Source organism: Blennius ocellaris (genome assembly GCF_963422515.1).
Source record: "Blennius ocellaris genome assembly, chromosome: 15".
Taxonomy (NCBI): Eukaryota; Metazoa; Chordata; class Actinopteri; order Blenniiformes; family Blenniidae; genus Blennius; species Blennius ocellaris.
This window is the reverse complement of record NC_137664.1, coordinates 10,653,750-10,674,077: the sequence shown is the minus strand read 5'-3', so window position 1 is coordinate 10,674,077 and position 20,328 is coordinate 10,653,750. Positions and strand designations below refer to the sequence as shown.

The 20,328-nt window shown below is 43.0% G+C and overlaps 3 protein-coding genes across 3 annotated transcripts in view; 1 reads left to right on the top strand and 2 right to left on the bottom strand.

The window, feature by feature from the left end:
* The window catches only part of LOC308140688 (TBC1 domain family member 10A-like), a 9,009-nt gene extending 7,261 nt beyond the window's left edge, over positions 1 to 1,748 (bottom strand). Inside the window, exon 1 of the mRNA XM_080510566.1 lies at positions 1,200 to 1,748. Within this exon, the coding sequence (XP_080366692.1) occupies positions 1,200 to 1,378 (179 nt within the window). The 5' untranslated portion in view covers positions 1,379 to 1,748. The remainder of the gene's footprint in view (positions 1 to 1,199) is intronic.
* A 2,652-nt stretch (positions 1,749 to 4,400) lies between these two features.
* On the bottom strand, positions 4,401 to 11,818 carry LOC308140454 (protein phosphatase PTC7 homolog). The gene is made up of 6 exons (XM_080510267.1): positions 11,310 to 11,818; positions 9,038 to 9,217; positions 7,867 to 8,065; positions 6,788 to 6,911; positions 6,552 to 6,681; positions 4,401 to 6,176 (listed from the first exon to the last, which is right to left on the bottom strand). The coding sequence occupies exons 1-6, from the start codon at positions 11,509 to 11,511 to the stop codon at positions 6,118 to 6,120; spliced, it is 894 nt and encodes a 297-aa protein (XP_080366393.1). The 5' UTR covers positions 11,512 to 11,818; the 3' UTR covers positions 4,401 to 6,117.
* Positions 11,819 to 13,350: 1,532 nt separating this feature from the next.
* Positions 13,351 to 15,553, top strand: LOC308140569 (uncharacterized protein). Its single transcript, XM_080510399.1, has 2 exons — positions 13,351 to 13,492; positions 13,910 to 15,553. The coding sequence occupies exon 2, from the start codon at positions 13,917 to 13,919 to the stop codon at positions 15,294 to 15,296; it is 1,380 nt and encodes a 459-aa protein (XP_080366525.1). The 5' UTR covers positions 13,351 to 13,492; positions 13,910 to 13,916; the 3' UTR covers positions 15,297 to 15,553.
* Positions 15,554 to 20,328: the final 4,775 nt, after the last annotated feature.

The window sequence follows — 20,328 nt, the reverse complement described above, 5'->3', positions numbered from 1 at the left end:
GTAGACACTTGGATATAAAAAAAAAAAGTGTGTAAAAGTGAGTGTGAAAAGTGAAGAGTGAAAAGTGAAAACATTTTAGACAAGTTAAAAGAAAAAGCCATGGCAAGACATCTCTCTCTCTTCTTAACATTTCTGGTGGAAAAAGAAAATGTAACTCTTGACTAAAACATGATTTTCAGTCATGTGGCTCTCAGTTGTCCCCGTTACAAATTAACTAGGCACTGTTTCGCTGTGGTCAGGTCCCACTGCTATTTGTCAGCAAAGAGCATGGCGTTGTAGTGGTTAGCCCTCTCTAATGGCAGCAATAATATTCCCACGTCGAGTCCAGGCCTTCAGGTCTGTGTGGAGTTTGCACGTTGTCACTGTGGATATACGATAACTTTGACTCCCTCCCACAGACCCAAAAACGCGTGGGGGATAAATGGCTCTAGAATTGTCAGTATGGTGTGATCTCGTTGGTTCATTTATTGAAGCGATACAAGCTTGAAACCCGCGACATATACCAGTTTAGCCGTGCGAGGCTTCATCAAATCAGAGGCCACAGGTCAAGGTATCAAACTCGCAGGCCTCTCGTCTAAATTGTTGGCTCCACTGAACCAAAGAGTGTACTGCTCTTGGTAAACAGACAGTGACCCTGTGAGCCTCCATCCATCCATCCATCCATCCATCCATCCATCCAGGTTGTGGGGTACAGCAGCCGATCCCAGCTGAGGGGTAAGGCCAGGCACACCCTGGACAAGCCGCCGGTCCATCACAGGGCGAACACCAAGAGACAAACACACCCACACACATACATACCGAAGGGCGATTTGGAGTCAACGCTTCATTTCAAACATGTGTTTGGACTGTGAGAGGAAATCAAGAGAACCTGGAGGGAAAACCCACGCACGGGGAGAACATGTAACCTCCACCCAAACCAAAAAAAACCCAACCCTCATTGCCCAGGATTGAACCAGGGAACCTGATGAGGTGAAAGTGCCAACCACTACACCAATGTGGACTCGACACAAGGTCAAGGGGGGTCAAAATAAATCTGGGGGGGGGGGGGGGGGGGGGTTCGAAAACAGTCATGAAGCAGGCTGGTGGGACAGTCTGGGTTGTAGATAAAGAACATTTTGTCTCCATAGTGTGAGGATATGCTTCCACACACCCTCCTGAGCTGAAGTAAATCAGAGAAATGGGCGACGAAGGACACTTACCCGGCTCCGGAGGCCTGCTGGGCTCCTCCCGAGAACCCGTACTTGTCCACCGGGTTCTCCTCGTCAATGGCACTGCCGTTCACCTCAGGGTCGGAGCCGCCGCGTTTCCCATGATTATCTGTCAGCTTGCCTGTGCTGTCCCGCACGCCCAGTCCATTTCCCTGCTCGGTTTTGGCCATTTAATCAACATTTATGTTCGCACGAGCTGCCCCGACGACCCCACGCATTCACATAACTTAAGCCAGAAACACGCTGCAGGGAGATTAACCGACCGTAAACGGCGCGAGCTGCGGTTGCTAGGAAGATTTTTTTTTTTTTTACACTGCTAACATGCTAATGCTAACAACACTCGTGCACCTTGTTTCATTTGAAATGTCGTCGAGTGAGCCACATAACCTATGTCGGGAGTCACACGATGAAACTTACACCAGCTGGATAAAGCAGTGCAGAAAACAAAACACCGAGACTTTGAGAGAAGTTACAGCAGCACGGCGGCTAACTCCGAAGTTAACATGCTAGCATCACAGAGCTGTCAGCTGACTGACACACACTCACACACACTCCTATCAGCCCGAATCTCTGCTGTCAGCAGGAATGGAGGTTTTAGCTGCCTGCTACAAGGAAGAGAAGCTGCATGGATCAGATTAGTAAACAATACAGCCATGGCATTCGTGCGAGTCTCCACTGCCCCCTACCGGTGAGCATCACACGCTCACCTGCAGTCGCTGCTGATGGTGCAGTAAAGTTGCTGCTCTCTAATGCGAGTCCACTGAGAATCGTCTGTGTGGGGGAAATCATAAAGTCTTATATGCTTTACTCAAATCCGCCATCTAACAGGAATTAATTGCAACATACACATGGAAACCTTTGGAGAATGTGCATATGTATGCTATCATTATTCACTAAAGCAAGGGGTGTCAATCATAAGCAAGCATAATACACTAAGTAAACATGCATAATGCAACAGCTATGGAAGAAGGTTTTGTTTTTGGTCATTTCACTTTATTTTGGACGAGAAGGTATGATCACAGGTTTTGTTGTCCGCCTGTAAGATCCAAAGGAGAGTGACCTTTGCCTCCAGTCTTGTTCTCCTCCTGAACTCCAAGGGTTACAATAACTTTAAAGTTTGTGCAATATTGTCTCGTGTATTGTATTACAATGTTGTTGTTAGATGCAATATTACTTTTCCTTTACACTGTGCAATATCGTTCTGCAAGTTGTGCAGTTTTTTTAATGGCTGCTTTTAATATATTTGCTGTTTCATATGGACAATACTGCCTTTACAAGCTCTGCAGCAACTACTCATACTGTTACTGGTTGCAGACCTGCAACTGTACACAATTTGCTTTTGCCCACACACTTTTTTTTTTTTACATGTTTTTTTCCCCTCATTCAATGTGCTGATCTGCACCCATCTAATTGCCCCTTGAGGATACATTTTATTTCTTTAGATTGTACTCGTTTTCTTTTGCAAAAATATCAATGTTTTCATCACATATGCTCTGCGCCACATCAAAGTAAACATTTTGTTGTTTAAATTTAAAGGTTGTGGCACTATTTTACCGGTCTGACCCACTCAAAATTAAATTGGGTTGCAATGTTGTTCATGAAGGAAAATGTGTTTGACACCGCTGTTGTCAATATTTAAATTTGCACATTTGCAGAAAACCAGCACTTTATGTAATCTACAGCAGATCTCAGAAGCTGTCCTTTGCTTTTGAATGTTGGTGAGAGTTCATGTGTTTGACTTTACAACATTAGGAAACCTAGAGTGTTGACTGGCGAGCCCGTTACAATAACGCCAGTCAGAAAACCTGTTCTAAATAGTTGCGGCATTATTGGCAAGCACACGGTAGATAAGGAAATGAACACAGTCCACATATAAGCACTGTGAATCAGCAACGAATGACAGAAGGGCAAATACTGGCTGGGTGTGGACTTACCTTGAGGGAAGCTGTTCTTCATTGAATCCACCTCCGAACCCCTGCTTCTATTACGACTGAATAAACGCTTAATAAATGTTTTTTGATTGAAAACAATTTCCAATTGTATTTACCTCAGTGTGCTTATACTTCCTACCATACTCGGACTATAATGAAGCTCACGCACCTTCACGTTGTTTTGTCTCGATTTATTAAAAACTGTGCCAAACCAGAAGACAAAATCGTACGTCATGAGAAAACACATCTTTTAAGAATGTTTCAACACAAAACAACAAACGGCAACATATGGCACCACAAATACACCCCAAAAACAAGTTTAGTATAAATACTAGATTCTTTATTTAAATATTGTACATATTTTAAAACATATTTACATAAATTAGACCTGCATTATTACACTGTAGACAAAGGTGTGTCTTTCATTCGCTTGCTGGAAAGAGGACAATCATACCATATAGACAGCAGAAGCACCTTTTAAGAATGGTTTCACTGGAGGGAGGGGGGGGGCGTACAATAGGGGGCACACTTCATGTACATCAAACACCGGGCAACACGACGGAGACGAGACAAGCTTGCAATGACAGGAAAGGCCTCTGGATTACAGGTCTAGCTATTTAAGGCTGAATAAGTGCTCACTGTTCATAAGTTGAAACGTCACACTCCTGTACTAACTCCAGCTAGATCTCTTTAGTCAAATATAGAGCTATCTCTGCAAACATATACGTTAAGAATCTCTCTCTCTTTTTTTTTTTACAAAAATAAAGACAAGAACAAACAAGAAATTAAACGTAGCAAAAAATGAAAGTAGTAGCTGAAACTGAAACCCAGCGAGAAGAAGAGTACAGAGAGTCTTTGAACTGAAGTAAAATGTGACCACTGCAGAGGACAAGCTTTTACAACTGTTGCACTGCCGTGTGTAAGAATTGTTTAATGATCATCGTCGTGGCAATATTGGTCTCGACCAACCCACAGGTGTCTTTACAGGAGGGCTAACGGAGTAAATCATACTCATGCATCGATATATGGCTTTCCTTCTTTGGTTTTTGTTTTTTTACAACCTCTTACACTCGCGCATAGCCAGTCATGTATAACTTAAACCTGGAGTTTGATACAACTTTTGTTCTTAAAGGCATGAAGAATACATTTGAATGTCACTCTGAACATTTCCACCAACGCTTCTGACCCACAGTACTGCCGTGTGATGTTCTGTGTCGGTGTTGCATAATGATGCACGCACAGAAAAGCATGTCTTTGGTGCACACACACACACACACACACACACACACACACACACACACACACACACACACACACACACACACACACACACACACACACACACACACACACACACACACACACACACACACACACACACACAAACTGTAAAGACTCCCAACTCCCAACAAACTATGAAACGGGGGGGGGGGGGGGGGGGGGGGCAGTCTGTTTTCAATAGAACAGCATCATCAGTGCCTCTGATTACTGTAATTTGGTGAAATCCGGCGAAGAAATCGTCATACACGCAAAACAACCATAGCGACCATGTAAATCACAGCACGCGAGTCTTTCATACGTCTCATTCACAAAAAAAAAGCAAGCGGAAACATATTGGAAGAAGAAAGTAACAGAACGAGACAGACATGAGATTTGAACACACAGACAAAGCAGATGCAAATTCATATTAAGATAGCTGGATCTCTTTATCACCCGTCACACTCATTTCAGGGCAGCCGATGCTTCAGTCGGTCAACTTTTAAAATAAAAATAACATTAAAAAAATACATCTTTTCCTTTAGATCTCTTCCTCCTGACCTATCATTGCAATAGTAAGCATTTCCAGATGCTAGCTTCAGCTTCATGACATAAAGAGCATTAAATACACCACACACTCCCAAGAACAACTTCTCACATATATGCCACATAGACAATCGCGCGTTTTTTTTTTTAACGTTCCCGACCACACGATCTCGGCAAACGTCGGTTTTGTTCACGTCAGCGGGCGGAAGTGCGGAACTGATGAAACTCACACCCCCGAGATCACCATCTTTACAACAAAATATATATTTGTGACTGCGAGGACAGATCCTCCACAAAAGTAACGAAATAGCGCTTTTCTGTCACGTCCCAATCAAAAACCAGAAAAGCGAGAGCGTGGCCCGAAAAACACAAAAATATTTACAACTTATCAGAAAGTGCGGCACCCTCAGCTCAAGTGACGAAACCTGATTAACCTTCACATGAAAGTGTCAAATGGCATTGTGGTTCCTTAAAAAAAAAAAAAAAAAAGACTTCTTTGATCAGAGCAAAGAACGTATGAGCTCTTCCCTTGTTCACATTCCAAAACCCCAACTCTCCCCTCGTTTCCGAAAACACTTTGCATCACCAGGGATTTTCACACACATTTACAACATGGAACCGTTTCATCGACAGAGAAGGAAAGCCAGGTTTAGTAGTCGCTTCCATCACCACTTTGCGAAGTATCCACACACATGGCTTACTCCCTATAAGAGCTTTTTGTGGTCTTTCTTTTTCTTCTTTTTTAACACAAAGGCTGCTAAGATGTCAAAGCCCTTGGTTGACTCAAGAACTGTCCTCGACTGTCTCTTTACTGAAGAAGCGCTGACGCCACGCGGCGAGGCATACGACGCCGGCCTCGCCTCTCTCAACTCCTCTTGCATCACGATCGGCATGGCCGTAACCCCCGGCTGCCCATTCGCCCCCTCAAAACCGTTCCAGCACCGAAATAAAACAGCGGAAGAAAACCAAAAATGCCACGCAGGTGGATGTCGGCAGCGACGTGATGAGTGTGTGTGTGTGTGTGCGTGTGTGTTGCATTAGTGGGCTTTTCCCATCAGTCCACGGGACGCAAGTGCATTTAGGGAGGGCAGCAGGTGGAAGACTCGGGGAGAAGAAGGATCAGCCCGGAGAGAAGTGCTTTCACATACAAAACACACACACACACACACACACTTTTAGTCCGTATATTCAGCCACAATGGACAGCAGCACCGTGATATCATCTGGTTTCCCTCCTGCAGAGGAGAAAGAAAACAAAAAACAACAACTTGATGAACCATTCCAGTTTACAATAAACAGGTTACACCTGACATGAAGGTACGTCGTGTATAAGATCAAGTGTTTTTACAACATGCAGCAGTGACGCTGTAGGACTCCACTAACGACGATAACTTGTGTAGAGAGACGCTGTCGTCACAGAAACCTTCGTTTCGACTTTGGGCTCAGTGACTGGAGCTTCTGGTATTTCCCCCCCCCCCCAAAATGAAGAATAACCAAAGTAGCCCTCCTGTGAGTATCTAGAGATTTTGATTTCCACATCTGTGTGACAATTTATCATGCAGTCGAGTAAAAAGAAAAATCCATTTAGGATACCTGAAAGTCGTCCTTACCTCTTACATTCAGGCCGTTGTCACAGGCAAACTGTGCAAAAGGGGACATATAGTTGGGGTCATAGGCAAGATCATGAGCTTGCTTTGCAATGCTCTGTGCAGTCTGCAGGATGCTGTCGTAGTTGGTGGTCTGAAGACAAAAAAATAAATACAATTCAAACGTTGCCTTCTTTTTTTTTTTTTTTTTTTTTTTTTTAAATCACACGTGTGATTAAGAGGACATCCAGTCATGATACCTTGAGTTTCTTCAGCTCCTGAAGAATCATGTAGTCCGGCATATTGTCAAAGAGACCGTCTGTTGCTGTCAAGATGATGTCACCGAGCTGCACGTCGAAAGAGGAGCTGTCAGCTGCTTCGGGACTGCGGCGGACAGGGGAAAAGGAAAACAAGTCATGTGACGAGTGAAACCAGAACACGGAGCACCTGAGCTGCTGGCAAGAGCCCCCCGAACGGAGTTAAGCGGGTCAGGAGTCACCCTTGCCAAATCTTGTAGGTGGACATGACGCATGGTGTGGGTGTTTAATCTGACAGCCGAGTTGAAAACAGTCTGCCCTATTTGTCCTTGCGCGATGAAAGGAGGCCCAGTTGCTTCTGCTCAAGCGACTCAAGTTTTATTTGTTGGGTACGTCGAGTTTCCGCTGGGGAATTTTTTATTTTAGGACGACATACCAGAAAGCTAAAATTGTACTTCAAAAAAAAGAAAAAAAAAATCACAGTTGACCTGTTAATCTTCTTCAAATGTGATTAACTCCAGAGACAAATCAATGAGCCAGTAGGATGTAAATAAAACCCAGAAATAAATCTTGACGGGTGACAAACGGCTTCGTCTGTTGTTAATCAAGTTGACACAAACATTACCTGGACTTCATCTTCCAGGCGATGTCAAACCGGTATTAAAATACAAAAAATTTTCGAAGTGATGTTTGGTACACAGTGTTGATCTTCGAAATCATAAACTGTCAATCAAAATAACAAGCCACACACTTGATAAAGTCAGATTTTCCACGTCGGCGATAAACCCGAGGTGGAGTTAAGGTCGCTACAGTCGAGACTAGTGTGGCCAGCAAACCTGAGTGCACCGGCACACGCTTTAAAGGTCTTGTTTACTTTGCAAACACAGAGAAACGCTTTCTAAAAGCTCTATAATAAAATATGCTTATGAGATCAGGTCATTTCATGTACCTGAACATTGGCCCGGGGGTGAAATGAAAAGAATTACAGCCAACATTTCCATTTTAAATCATTTGCATTGGAAAGTAGCAATGGACCCTCCGGCAGGTTTTTTGTTTTTTTAATTTAACATTCAGATACTCACCTGTCGCTCAGCACCACGCCCTCGGCTCCGGGGGGAGCTATGGAAAGCTGGAAGGGTGTATTGAAATAGTGCTGCTGCTCGTCTGACCGATGCACCACCTCACCACCTCGCACGACGAGGAAGCCCGAGTCGCCAAGGTTACATGTGTGTAACCGGTGAGCCCGTCGATCCAGAACCACGATGCAGGCTGTGCTGCTCCCTGGAGTAAAACACACAACAAGGCTATTGACGCGCATCCGGGACAGAGCACGGTATGATCTGAGGACGGAAGGTGGCATAATAATACAAGCTTGAGGATTCTGAAAAGCCAAATCAGGATAAATAAGCATGGATTGACAAAAAGCACAGACGAGCATTTTTTTTGTTTGTGTGTGTGTGTGTGCCTTTCTTGATGAATAGCTTTCGCACACACTCCGTAAACGGCCTCACGTTAGAGGAAAAACAAACAAGCAGCAGTGTGCTGTCACTTGTTTGTCCCAGATCCCCAGTGACTACAGCTAGCAACAGTCTGTAACCTTGAGTCTGGAAGGTCAGGTAGTGACCTTGTTTTAGCTTCCCAAAATAAAAGCAGGCCAGTCCGTGTCCCGACTAAAGCAAGGGACATATGACCGTTGCTGCATGTTTGACATCGCCCGCCCTTTAAAAATCGCATCAAAGTCCCGCAGTATCAGTTACAGCTCAATTTCTGACCTTCAGCCTGCATGACAAGGAATTTACGTGTCGCCACTAAGTCATAGAGTTTCAACCACAAAAGCAGCGGCGGAACAAAATACAGCCTGTTGGTTTAATTGCCTCAGTTGTGTTACATCACTCACTGGGTTACGTATAAAAGGTGAAACTCATCCCTAAAAATTTTTATTTTTTTTTAATTCAAGCTGAAGCTCTGCCTCATAAGGTATTCAAAATTGCTTTTATCTGTGGTACTACTGCATCTATTACTTGTCATTTTCAGTCTTTAGGGCATCTCGGTTTTTTCCCCCCCAGCTCAAAAACACAAATGCATTAGAAATCCAGTTCAGACTTTCTCCTGACACGACGCCACCACTAACACGCTGACTCATACTGCAGCTATGTTATTTATTTCTCCAAGTATGGTAGTTCAGCACCACTCACTCCACCACTGACGGTTAGTGCATTAAGTGGACTGGTGGCTCTGTCTGAGTGTACTCACCCAGCAGGGGAACTTTGTTCTGTAAGAGCTCGTAGTAGCCAGACGTGAGGATGCCCACGGGATTAGTGGGAGTGAAGCGGCCCTCTTTCACGAGCCGCTCACACGTCCTCATTAACGTGGCAGAGAACTGCGAGGGATCGACGCCGTAGTCTCGCCAACCGCCGACACCATCTGCAACACCTGGTGGGAGGAAAGCGGTTAAGAAATGTTTGGTCATATCCACTGAGACAAGCCATCACTTTACGGATGTATGGATCAGTGTGCACTGAAAAATAAAACAATGGGTCAATTAAGATCACTTTGTGAAAATTAACTGTGCAAATGACTGCTTATAAACATTGCATTATTTCATTGTGACAACTATACATACACAACACACAGTCCTCTGCACTTACATTTCATGGAGGCAGCATTGATTTTTTTTTTTTTTTTTTTTTAAATGACCGTCTCTGCTTTCAAATTTCCATCTGCCTCCCCAATGTGTGTGGTTGTGTGTGGAACAAATCACTTCCATAAAGACTTTCAAAGTTAGTACGATTCCAGAAGTACTGGTCTCAGGATGTGTGTGATTGTATGCTACTAAATGGTTGATGTACTCGTCAACTTTACTCCTACTGTAGAAATGCTACCGGACAGGCTGTGTGAGTTACAGGCTGATGAGAACAGCTCTTAAAAAAATACATTTTTGGAATAACCTCACCACATTCTGTAAAAGTACTCAAATGTTTTGTGTTGCCCTCTAACCGTTTTCTTGATATACACAATGTAGTTGTGGTATATGCAAAGAACTGAGACACGTCACAGCAATGTATTTCTTTAAAACATAATAGTTTGGATGCTAATGAATACTTGTTCAGCCACCTTTCACTTTGAAACCATATGAAAGCAGAGATTTCATAACCTGAGGTTTTTTATTCTTAGAACAAAGCCATGGCGCATAGTTCACCAACATATAATTTGCAAGGCTTAGTCATTAATTAAGCCATGTTAGTGTCAAGCATTGCCATAGTTGACCTGCAATGACCCATTATTTAATTCGAGTGAATTGCAATACCACCCCTTCAATCTCGCAGACTAGAACTTTTTTTAAAGAAATAACTAGGACAAAAGAAAACCGATCAGTCCTCAGACTTGGTGCATTGTTATTCATCAGAATGACTCCAGTTTACTTAAATTTGTATGAGAATTGTGCAAAAATAATAAAGTCTATGGAAAGAGCTAAGACACTCCATGCAAAATGCATCTCTGAATAATCTCACATCTGAGGTTCAGGGGTTTTTGTCAGCATCCACAAAAAAATTATTTTAGAAGATTTTCTCAGTCGCTCTTCTTTCTTTCTGTTCCCACGAGACATGGACATTACCTCAGGAGTAGAAACTGAAAATAAGTAAAACATTGGGATTCCCCGGAATTTTCCATCCACACCACGGGGAATGAGAATTATTCTCACCAAAAAAAAAAAAAAAAAAAAACGAGCATCTGTTAGAGCTCTCAGAGGAATTTACAAGACATGACAACTAGGCAGTGTCTCCACGTGTGACACGTGAGGGGCCGTGGAGAGGGGGGGCTCGTTCTCTGATGTCTGTCATTATTACCTCAGATTAACACGCACCAACATTTTCGGCTGTAAATGGATTTTAAACTGTAAAGCACACCTCGACTGGTATCGAAACGGTTACATGGTCGGCGTGTTTTATAAGCGTGTCAACCTCCCGCTGTGCTGTCGAGACTGAGGACAAAGCAATTACTGCGAGGCTAGCTACTGATGCTAATAGCAACATGGCTGCCTCCATGCTCAACCATTCTGACCTTTGCAAGACATTGTAATGTTTGGTCCTGGATCTTTTTTGACGGGGCTTTCCACCCACAATAAACTCCGCCATTGAAGACCGTCTTTCCCTTCTGATCGTGTGTCGGATATGATGCGCTAGCGACGAGTACTCGACGGTTGCGGCGCATCTAGGTGAAAGGTCACTCGGCGTTTCACCTCAAAAGTACCCGCTGTTAAGAAATAATCCGCCTCCATTCCAAAGTGAGACGTTTGCCAGCGACTCCGACGTGCCAATAACGCCAGCACTCGTCTGGATTAATGAAATCCAGTTGACCGGACGGTTGCAGAATAGAAAAGTTGTAGTGCTGTGTGTTCAGGAGGGGTGGGTGGGTGGAGGGTGGGAGATGTTGTGTTTTCATGCGTGGGGGTCGTTGCACGTGTGGCATTAACCCACTGAAGGTCACCCAGGCTGTCATCACATCTCACTGCGGGGGTCCTTACCCAACACGTCAGCGGACCTGTGCCGCGCGATGAAGCAGGCATCATCCCCGTAGCACATCCCTTTCTTGAGGATCCCCTTACGAAAGTCTTTTCCGAAGCCATAGCTGGCAGTGATCAGGCTGTAGTCCCGACCGTCCGTCTGAGAGAGTCCGCCCAGGACAGCCCTGGCTACCAGTCTGCCATAAGACAGTACAGATAACATTCCCCAGCGAGAAGAAACCCCGTTTTGCTTTGAGTCCGGACACGCTGCCCCCGGCCGCCGCCTCTTCAACCGGCTCGGCCACCTGCCTGTGAGGCTGAAGTCTTCGAATCGGGACCAGCGGGCTTTTATCCGCCCATCCGACCGGTACTGGCTCCACTTCAGTAAAAAGAAGAAACGTCGCCACAGCAGCCGCTGTAGAGCTCACGAGGCGTCGCGGTGATGTCTTCGCGAGCTGTTCTATGTCTCAAGTGTGCAGATGTTAGACTCAGCTTCTCCGCGCGGCTCCCTCCGTCCCGACATGGTTGCAGAGAGCTGCGCGAGTACATACGGGTCTTCGGCAGTTTACAACCGGGCGCGTCACTGCCCACTGACGTCTCACAATGACGCAAAGACGTACGTCTACGTGGCCCCGCCCAGTTTTCCCTAGGGTATGTAAATAGTTAAAACATTAAAACTTGATGTATCTTGTAACTATAATAATAAAAAAAATAAAAAAATACATAAAACATACATTAAAAATAAATAAATAAATAAAATAATAACAATAACAATAAACTAATAACAAGATCGAACTTTTTTTCTTTAGTTGATGGAAAAAGCTAAAAATTGCTTTCAAAACAATTTGTAGTAATTAATTAAAAAATATATATTTCTAAATAACAGCAAATACTCTATAACTACTCTACATCTAGCAATGTAGTTTTTGTTTTCATGTTAGGGTAATTATATAGAACGCAGTGAATCGCATAATAATATGATATGACATGAAATACAATAAGATATGAAAACATGTCAAGGTGCATGAAGGAAAAAATATTTCTTGTTCGAACATCTTCCATTATTTGAGTACAAATAATATTGTACCACCCATCCATCTCCAGTATGCGCTGCCTTATCCACTTTATGGTCACATGGAGTTGATGACTATGAACAGAGGGTACATCCTTATTAAGAGAGACAGTCACAATCATTCACAATCACTCAGGCATATGCAAACACAGAGAACCTCCAAAATCCACCCACAGTGACCCTGAAGCACAAGCCCAAAACACTTAAATATACACTAAAAACAATCAAGTGTCTTAAAAACCACTGACTAATCATGGCCTCTGTCAATGCATTGCCTCATGGGTGAAATATAGTATAATATAATATACTATATATTATAGTATGTATAATATATTTCCACAATGCCTTTTGTTTACTTTATTTTTGATACTGGCTTCAAGAATTATCGCTTAAAATAATAATGTGTCATTTGATAATCTGTTCCCCATCAACCCATGTTTCAATGATTGCCTGAATCAGAAACGTATATAAAGAGAATGTTTTGAATATTTTCCACTGAAACGTGGCTTTAGTATCGTCCACGTAATTTTGGTGATGTTACATATCTGAAGATTACACATCGTCTTTATGAATTTATGCAATTTTGTCAAGAGTTTTTCTTTAAAAATAGACACTCTGCAGTTCATTACATGTTGAAATGTCTACATTAAGTTCCGTTCAACATTTTATATTTTGACTATCAGATACACTATTGATTAATAAAATGATCAGCAATAATGGTTCTCGATACTAAATTAATATCAACAAAAAAGAAAAGTGCTTCTATACTCTTTAATTACTGTAGGGGGCGCTTGAAGCCCGATCAGGGATTAGTCAGTTCCCTTGAATAAACAGGATGACATTGTTTGGAAAAAATTATTCTCATGAGTATTTTCGGATAATGGAGCACTTTATTCTGTACTGGAGCGGCTTACATTTTTTTTTTTAACTGAACGCCAAAACGAGGATCGCCCCACCCCTTCATTTTGTGGTGGGCGCGCCTGGAATAGCGAACAAGCGCACCCCTTTGGAATAAACCATCTTAGTTTCCACAGACTCCAGACGACGGAGAGGCAGGCGGAGACAAACGACAGAATAAACGCTTCGGAGCCGCGCTGTACAACCAAGCTTACGGGGGAACTGGTAATTCACGGTAAGAAAATGACCAGTTTGGCTTTATATCAACGACACTGGTGTAGTTTAGGTGCTTATTGGGGCAAGGTCAACGAGATAAAGTAACGACGCAGACGATGAGGGCGGCTCCATTACATTGGTCTGTAATGGCATCAGCAGTGATGCAGTAGCGGGAGCGCTGCTCGGCCATAACAGGTTCACTGCGATTATACGGTGAAACACCCTTCATCCATGTTGTTATGATTGTTATTTCACCATAGATTGCGAGATAATGATAGTAATAATGTAAACTCAGTGGGATCAAATCAACGGGAATGTCTCCTATATATATATGTGTATATATATATATATGTATGTGTGTATATATATATATATATATATATATATATGATGATGATGATTTGTGATTATTAACCTGAAGCATTTTTCTCTCCAGAGTCGAGATGGGGAGGTTAAACACGGTGGTTCTTGTGTCCCTCCTCATTATGTTTCTCATAAACTCTGGATACACCTGGGGTAAAAAAAATACTGGCAGGAAAACCCCGACAAGCACCAACAAAGGCAGTTCACACAAGCCATCCAGCTCTCAACCGGCAAACTACCCTCGGCAGCCACAGTCTCCTGCGAGAGACCCGTATCCAGCGGGTGGAAGCTACCCAAAACCGGGCAACACTAATCAAGGAGGATATCCGAGACAAAATCAGCCAAATTATCCCGGAGCAGGAAGTAACCCTCACCAGAATCCTGGTAAAGCTAATCCTGCAGGTTATCCAAACCAACAAAACCCTGCTGGTTATCCAAACCAACAAAACCCTGCTGGCTATCCAAACCGAAACCCTGCTGGTTATCCAAACCAACAAAACCCTGCTGGTTATCCAAACCAACAAAACCCTGCCTTTCCACCTGCAGGGGGCTACCCAGCTGGAGGCTACCCACACCAAAACCCAGGCAGAGCTGGGTATCCCAACCAGTACCCTGCAGGTGGAGGTTATCCTCATCAGAACCCTGGTGGCTACCCCGTAGCGGGGGGCTACCCAGGGGCAGGTGGCTACCCCATCAGAACCGGAAATACAGGACAGGGTTGGGGTGCGCCTGCGGCTGGGTATCCAGGGGGATACCCTGGTGGAGCAGTTGGTGGTTACACTAATTGGAACCCAAATAATAAGATCCTTAGTCCCCGTTTCGGTGGAGGTTATGGGCATGGTGGTTATGGAACGGGAGGATCTCCTTTCTCTCATTCTGTGCAGAAAATGGGATACCAGCCCAAATCCTCAGGATTTGCCAAAAAAGCCATGCTGGCAGCAGGTGTTGGCGCTGTGGCTGGAATGGCTGTTGGATATGGAGTGGGGCGCTTCCCTCGGCCCCATTTTACTTTCCGCAACCCTGAAGAAGAGCACTACTACAACAACTACATGTATCGCCGTTATGGTACCCAGTCCACCGATGAGAAAGACTATGGCCGCGATTATGTCTACAGACCTCCACCGCGAGCTGAGTCCTATGAGAAATTCATGGATCGCTGTATGAACAGGACAGACCTCCTTAAAGATCGGAGCAGCGGCTCCTCCGCCCCGAAGAGTGAAGGCGAAAAAGAGGATGACGACACCGTCGGCATCGAGGAGATTGGCTACCCTGCGCTGATTGAGCAAATGAAGGCCCGGCGCTGTGTCGAGGAATACATGGTCTACTCTGAGCGCTTCTTGCAGGAAAGGAAAGCCGAACAACAGATACAGCCAAATCGCAGCAGTCCTGTGGGCTACGGGGTGATTCAGCTTTTCGCTTCGCTCCTCATGCTGCTGTCCAGCATGCTCCTGCTTCAGTGAGGAAACATAATGGCATCGCTTCCACCACGCCCAAAAAGCCCTCTCCTGCATTGTTGCTGCACGTCCCATTTCCTTCTGATATTCTATCTCCAAAGCATAAACCCTTGTTGTATGCACAATATGATGTAATTATAGGAAAATATTGAGGTCTGTGTACTAACCAGAGGCAGCAGTCAGTTTGAAAAAAAAAAAAAAAAAAAAATGCAGTTTGCTGCACTTTATTTGAATTTAAATAATTACACATTTCAGACTATTAACACTCTCAAGATATATATATATATATAAGAAAAAGATACTGAGGAAAAGGAAAAGGACATTCAGTTGTAAGTTTTTTTTTAAGGATCCATGAAGGTTGAGTTTAGGAAAAGACATTGTTTGCCAGTGGGTAATAATCAGTTATATGTAGGATAATAATGATAGAGCTGTAAACAGTGATTGGAGGAAATCCTAAATTTTGTCAACATTAGTTTAATTGCTGGAAATCTAGAACCGAGTTGTTTTGCATTTAGAGGTAAAAAACAAACAAACAAAAAAACACAATCGAAAGCTCCACATGAGAATGACAGAAATCAAAACAAGATTGTTTTCAGTTTAAAGAGTCGTCCTCCATTCGGCTCTGTGTGAAATCCTGGATTAAATGTAACGACCCTTGACACAAGATTAAGTAACACGGACCCTTTCAAAGATCAGCGCATGCTGTTGTCGGTGGCGTCGGTATCGTGTCTCCAGCTGTTGAGAACAACCAGTACTGAGGCGATGCCATCTTATAATCTGCCATCTTTTGAACAGACGAGCTCCTCCTGTACAAGCTCTGGCACTGGAAGTGGCGACACTGGTTTAATGTTTCATCACAGGGTTGTTTTTCCTCTATTCGCGTTTCCAGGCAACTTCAAATTTCCAGAATGGCTAACTTTGCCAGGCTGCTAGTTTTAACTTGGGTCAGTATATTTCTGCAATTCCTTTTGCAGTGAGGTAGTGGGCTCAGCGTTGTACACTATATAAATAGGCTGTTCTTATTGGTGTGCATTTCTCTGGATATTCTGTACAAAAATGTGCACTTTCTTGTTTTGGAGCTCGTTTCGATTGTTAGTAAACATGTGTTTCCTTTATCATTCCTGATTTTATTGTTAGTTGTTTTACCTAATGCTTTGTCTTGGCATATTCCCAAATGCACTGATAATAATAATAATATTATGTAATTTGCTTTGCTGACTGAGCTATTCAAGTGGTACATTAAAAAGCCCTGTACAGTGATTGTATTGACCATTTTCCACATGTAGAGTCATAATGTTCTCTTTTGATTATCTTTTGTCAGTCTTTTCTACATGTGTCTCCTTAATACTCTCCCACTAAAACATTCTGCATCCACTTTTGTTGGTTGTTTTCATATTCTTGCAAAACTGCAAGTCAGCTTTGGGATACAGTTTGTTAATGCCATTCAGGCAGTAGAATATCTGTAAAGTGCACTTATTTCCCCTGTAGGACTGGATATTCTGTATCTGTGTTATTGAGCTCATATTGGGGGCATGAATGTCTCCTGTTTCTGATACACTGTTAATACTTTATGTTGTTCATAATTTGATATGAATAAAATATATTGCACAAATATTTCTTTGCCATTAATGGTGTCAGTCATAGACTTTTCTGGATACAAAATATCAATGATAATCATTACCTGTTGTCATTAGTTTAATTCTCCATGGCTGCAGACATTTTTTTTTAGATTTTGTGTTGTATTGATCAAAGATTCACCAAGTGGTTGTATAATGTTTCGGTCAGTTGCTTTTGTCATCTTGAATATTTTGTGGTTTTAGATGAGCTCACATAAACCCTAAAGTGTTCCTGACTAGCACTCTGCCTCAAAAACATCTCAAAGCAAATTGAATTAGATCAGCTGGACTCAGTCCAAGTACATCTGACTGGTACATTTGCTTTGCTTCTCTCTGCATCCCACTTGGATGAATGAGAATATGCATAGACTGCTTTGAAAACAGTTCACACATACATTCACTGTTTTTTTCCCCAATGTGTTCTGATGCTCGTATCAGATGATTATAGAAAAGAATAAAGGACATTTACATGGATAGTGAAAAAAATACTTGTTAAATCCCTCCTGTGATATATTTTTATAGTCCGCCAAATGTGAAGATTTATCATTTTTGAGAAGAATTGATTAAAACACACATTTGAGGAATTGAATTTATTGTAAGTGTAATCAAGATATTTGAAAAAGGTGACTACCTAATACTAAAGGTTAGGCTTTTTTTGCCTTGGAACCCAAACAGCCATTATCAATTAAAGCTGCAAGCAGCGTTGAACGGATCCTCGCACACACACGCAGGACAGAATGTGTCCCGTGTCGAGATTATGTGCAAGTACGCCTCAGTTCCCATTTCCACCAGGTGGCGCTATGCCCAATTGTTGCAACGGTCTTCAGGTTGTGATCAGACGTTGACTCATGTAACTTGTAAAGTTTCAGCCAGAATGGAGCATGTATGCCTCACTTCCTGTTACCAGCTGGTGGCACTATGCCCACTGGTTGTGTCTCTTGACAGTGATCAGATTTGGACTTTCATGCTACACGTATGCTATTGAGCGTGGATGCTTATGTTAACCCGTTAGGCTAATTAGCACGATGCTAATATTGGGCTGTATGCAAATTAGTGTGCCAATTGATGGAATCAGTCACATCAGATTTATATACAAATACATTACTACTATTCGCATACAGTATTTCATAATTTAGAAAAATTACTAAAATCAGGTTGAAAAAAACCCCAAAACAGCTTCATTCTTGTAGTAAAAGACTCATGTCAGACAAAGTAGTATTGCACTCGATAACAAAGAAGCAGGGTGATTATCAGTTTAAAAAAGCTTTAATGGATCTTTGATGATTCGTATCTTTCAAATTCATTAGGTGTTGGATTAAAAATCTTGTATCCAGGCTGCTGTCAGGAAAGGCACCACATGACCAAGTGTGAGAAAGACGAAAGGCCCCGGTCCAGAGGCCGCCCCTTTAACAAACGCTCGCCACAGAGACTGGTTGTTGTGTCCTTGGCTTCCCCCGTGGTGATGGTGTCGATCTTGTTCCGAAGACACAGACTTGTGGCCATAGTGATGATTCCCAGACACGTGCTTTGGCTTCCCGAGGAAGCCCAGGCCGTACCCTGTGCCCGTGCCCCCCAGCATACCAGCTGCTGCAGCTCCTGCCCACTTCAGGCCCTGCTTGGAGAGGCCTCCACCCCGAGAGGGAGGAGCTTTGTCGCCATCACCTTTACCGCGTCCCTTGAAGATGCCTCCTCGCTTACTGTACGCGTACTGCGCACCGGGGCATAATGTCGCCATGAGCAACATCCAAACCCAAAAGGAGAGAAGCTTCTGCTGGCCAGCCATTACCGGAGAGCTGGAAGTACACACCACACAGTGAGATACCCCCCCCAAAAAACGACTTTGGAAGAAGTAAAAGAGATGTTTGTTGGCAGAAACCCCCAGACTGGCATCAACGCTTTTCAATAAGCACAAGCACCCTGCATCACAAAAGTCACATGCTCACTGGCACCAGCACAACAGACGCCGAGAAAGATCCACACGCTCTCTCAACACAAGGATTAGCTGGGTATTGTGTGATGACAGTTTCTTTCTTTCATGATTATGTTTGTTTTTCTAGGGTAGCAGTCTGTATTTCCAGAAGTTATCACAAAGGGTACCATGTAATATCGAAGTGATAAGGCAGAAATCACCTAAGAGCACTTTAACTTAAGTGGATATGTTGATTAAAAACATCTTTTATTTTTTTTTGTCATAGCATCCCTCCATCAAGCATTAAAAACAAAACAAAATGAAAAACAATTTTTGGAGGGGGGATCAAATAACAGGAGTTATTTACCTTTTCAATCAGGGAGCTTGTGACACTGGAGCGGCAGTCCGTTTTCAAGCAGTGCAGCTGGGCAGCATTGTTGGTTTCCATTATTATTTCTATACTATGATCCAGTTAACCTGGTCAGCACAGCTCCTCCCCAATACAAACCCTGCTCTGCTATTGGTTACTGATCAAGAATACAGGAGAGTGTCCATGGTTTTTGCTGATGGTGGTGAGTCCTCTGCTGTTAATTCAGCAAATGGAAAAGCCAATGAAACAACAAATTTATGACTGTGCACATTCCTAGCAGCTCCTGTCTGTATATCTGTTGCTGTTTGGTTTTTTTTGTTATACATATTTAACTACAGTAAAAATGGCTTCTTAATTTAAACCCCAAATTATTTACGTGTTTTAACAATGAAAATATAAAAACTTTGTGAACCAGAACTATTTTTTTCTAAAATTTTTGCTTTTTACAAAATTCATTTGACAACTATTATATATTCTTCTTGGCTACCGGATCTGCTGTCACTTGGTCAGCCGCCATGTTTCCAGACCAAACAAGATCACTGCCTTGACCCAAAGCTTCTCGATCGTATAGAGTTATAGACCAAAATTATGATGATCCAACTGTAAACTGGTATTTCGGATTTGAGAAATAATTTACAATGTTGCTCTCACTTTGCAGTTGGATCATAGCTGATGAGTGTATAATACATGGTTTACAAGAGCAAAACTCTGAATAAACAGTGCTTTTTACGACGTCCCCTGAAAAGGCTGTGGGGTGAAAAAAATGGAGGCTGGATTCTAAATCTTAAACTACGTCGGAAATACGAAGAAGCACGACAACACGCAGCCTGCAGAAGAACAAGATACACGTCCGTTCCAAAAATTAGACTGTTCAAAAGGACAAAATTCCTGGAACAATTATTCAGGCATTATTAGCTATGAAGTTCTGCTTTGTGTCGGGGGATTTTTTTTCGAGGGCCCTCTTGAGAGAGCATTCGGGACAACCGGGGCTTTGTTAAATTTTAACTCATCGGGTGCCGAAAAGCAGGGAGGCATCAATGTTAAGTGGCTCGACGCACGCAACATGTCAAAATCTTTTATTGCTTCTGTTGCCGCTTCACAGTTACACAACGTCAAACACAGTGCATCAAATCTTGATGGAGA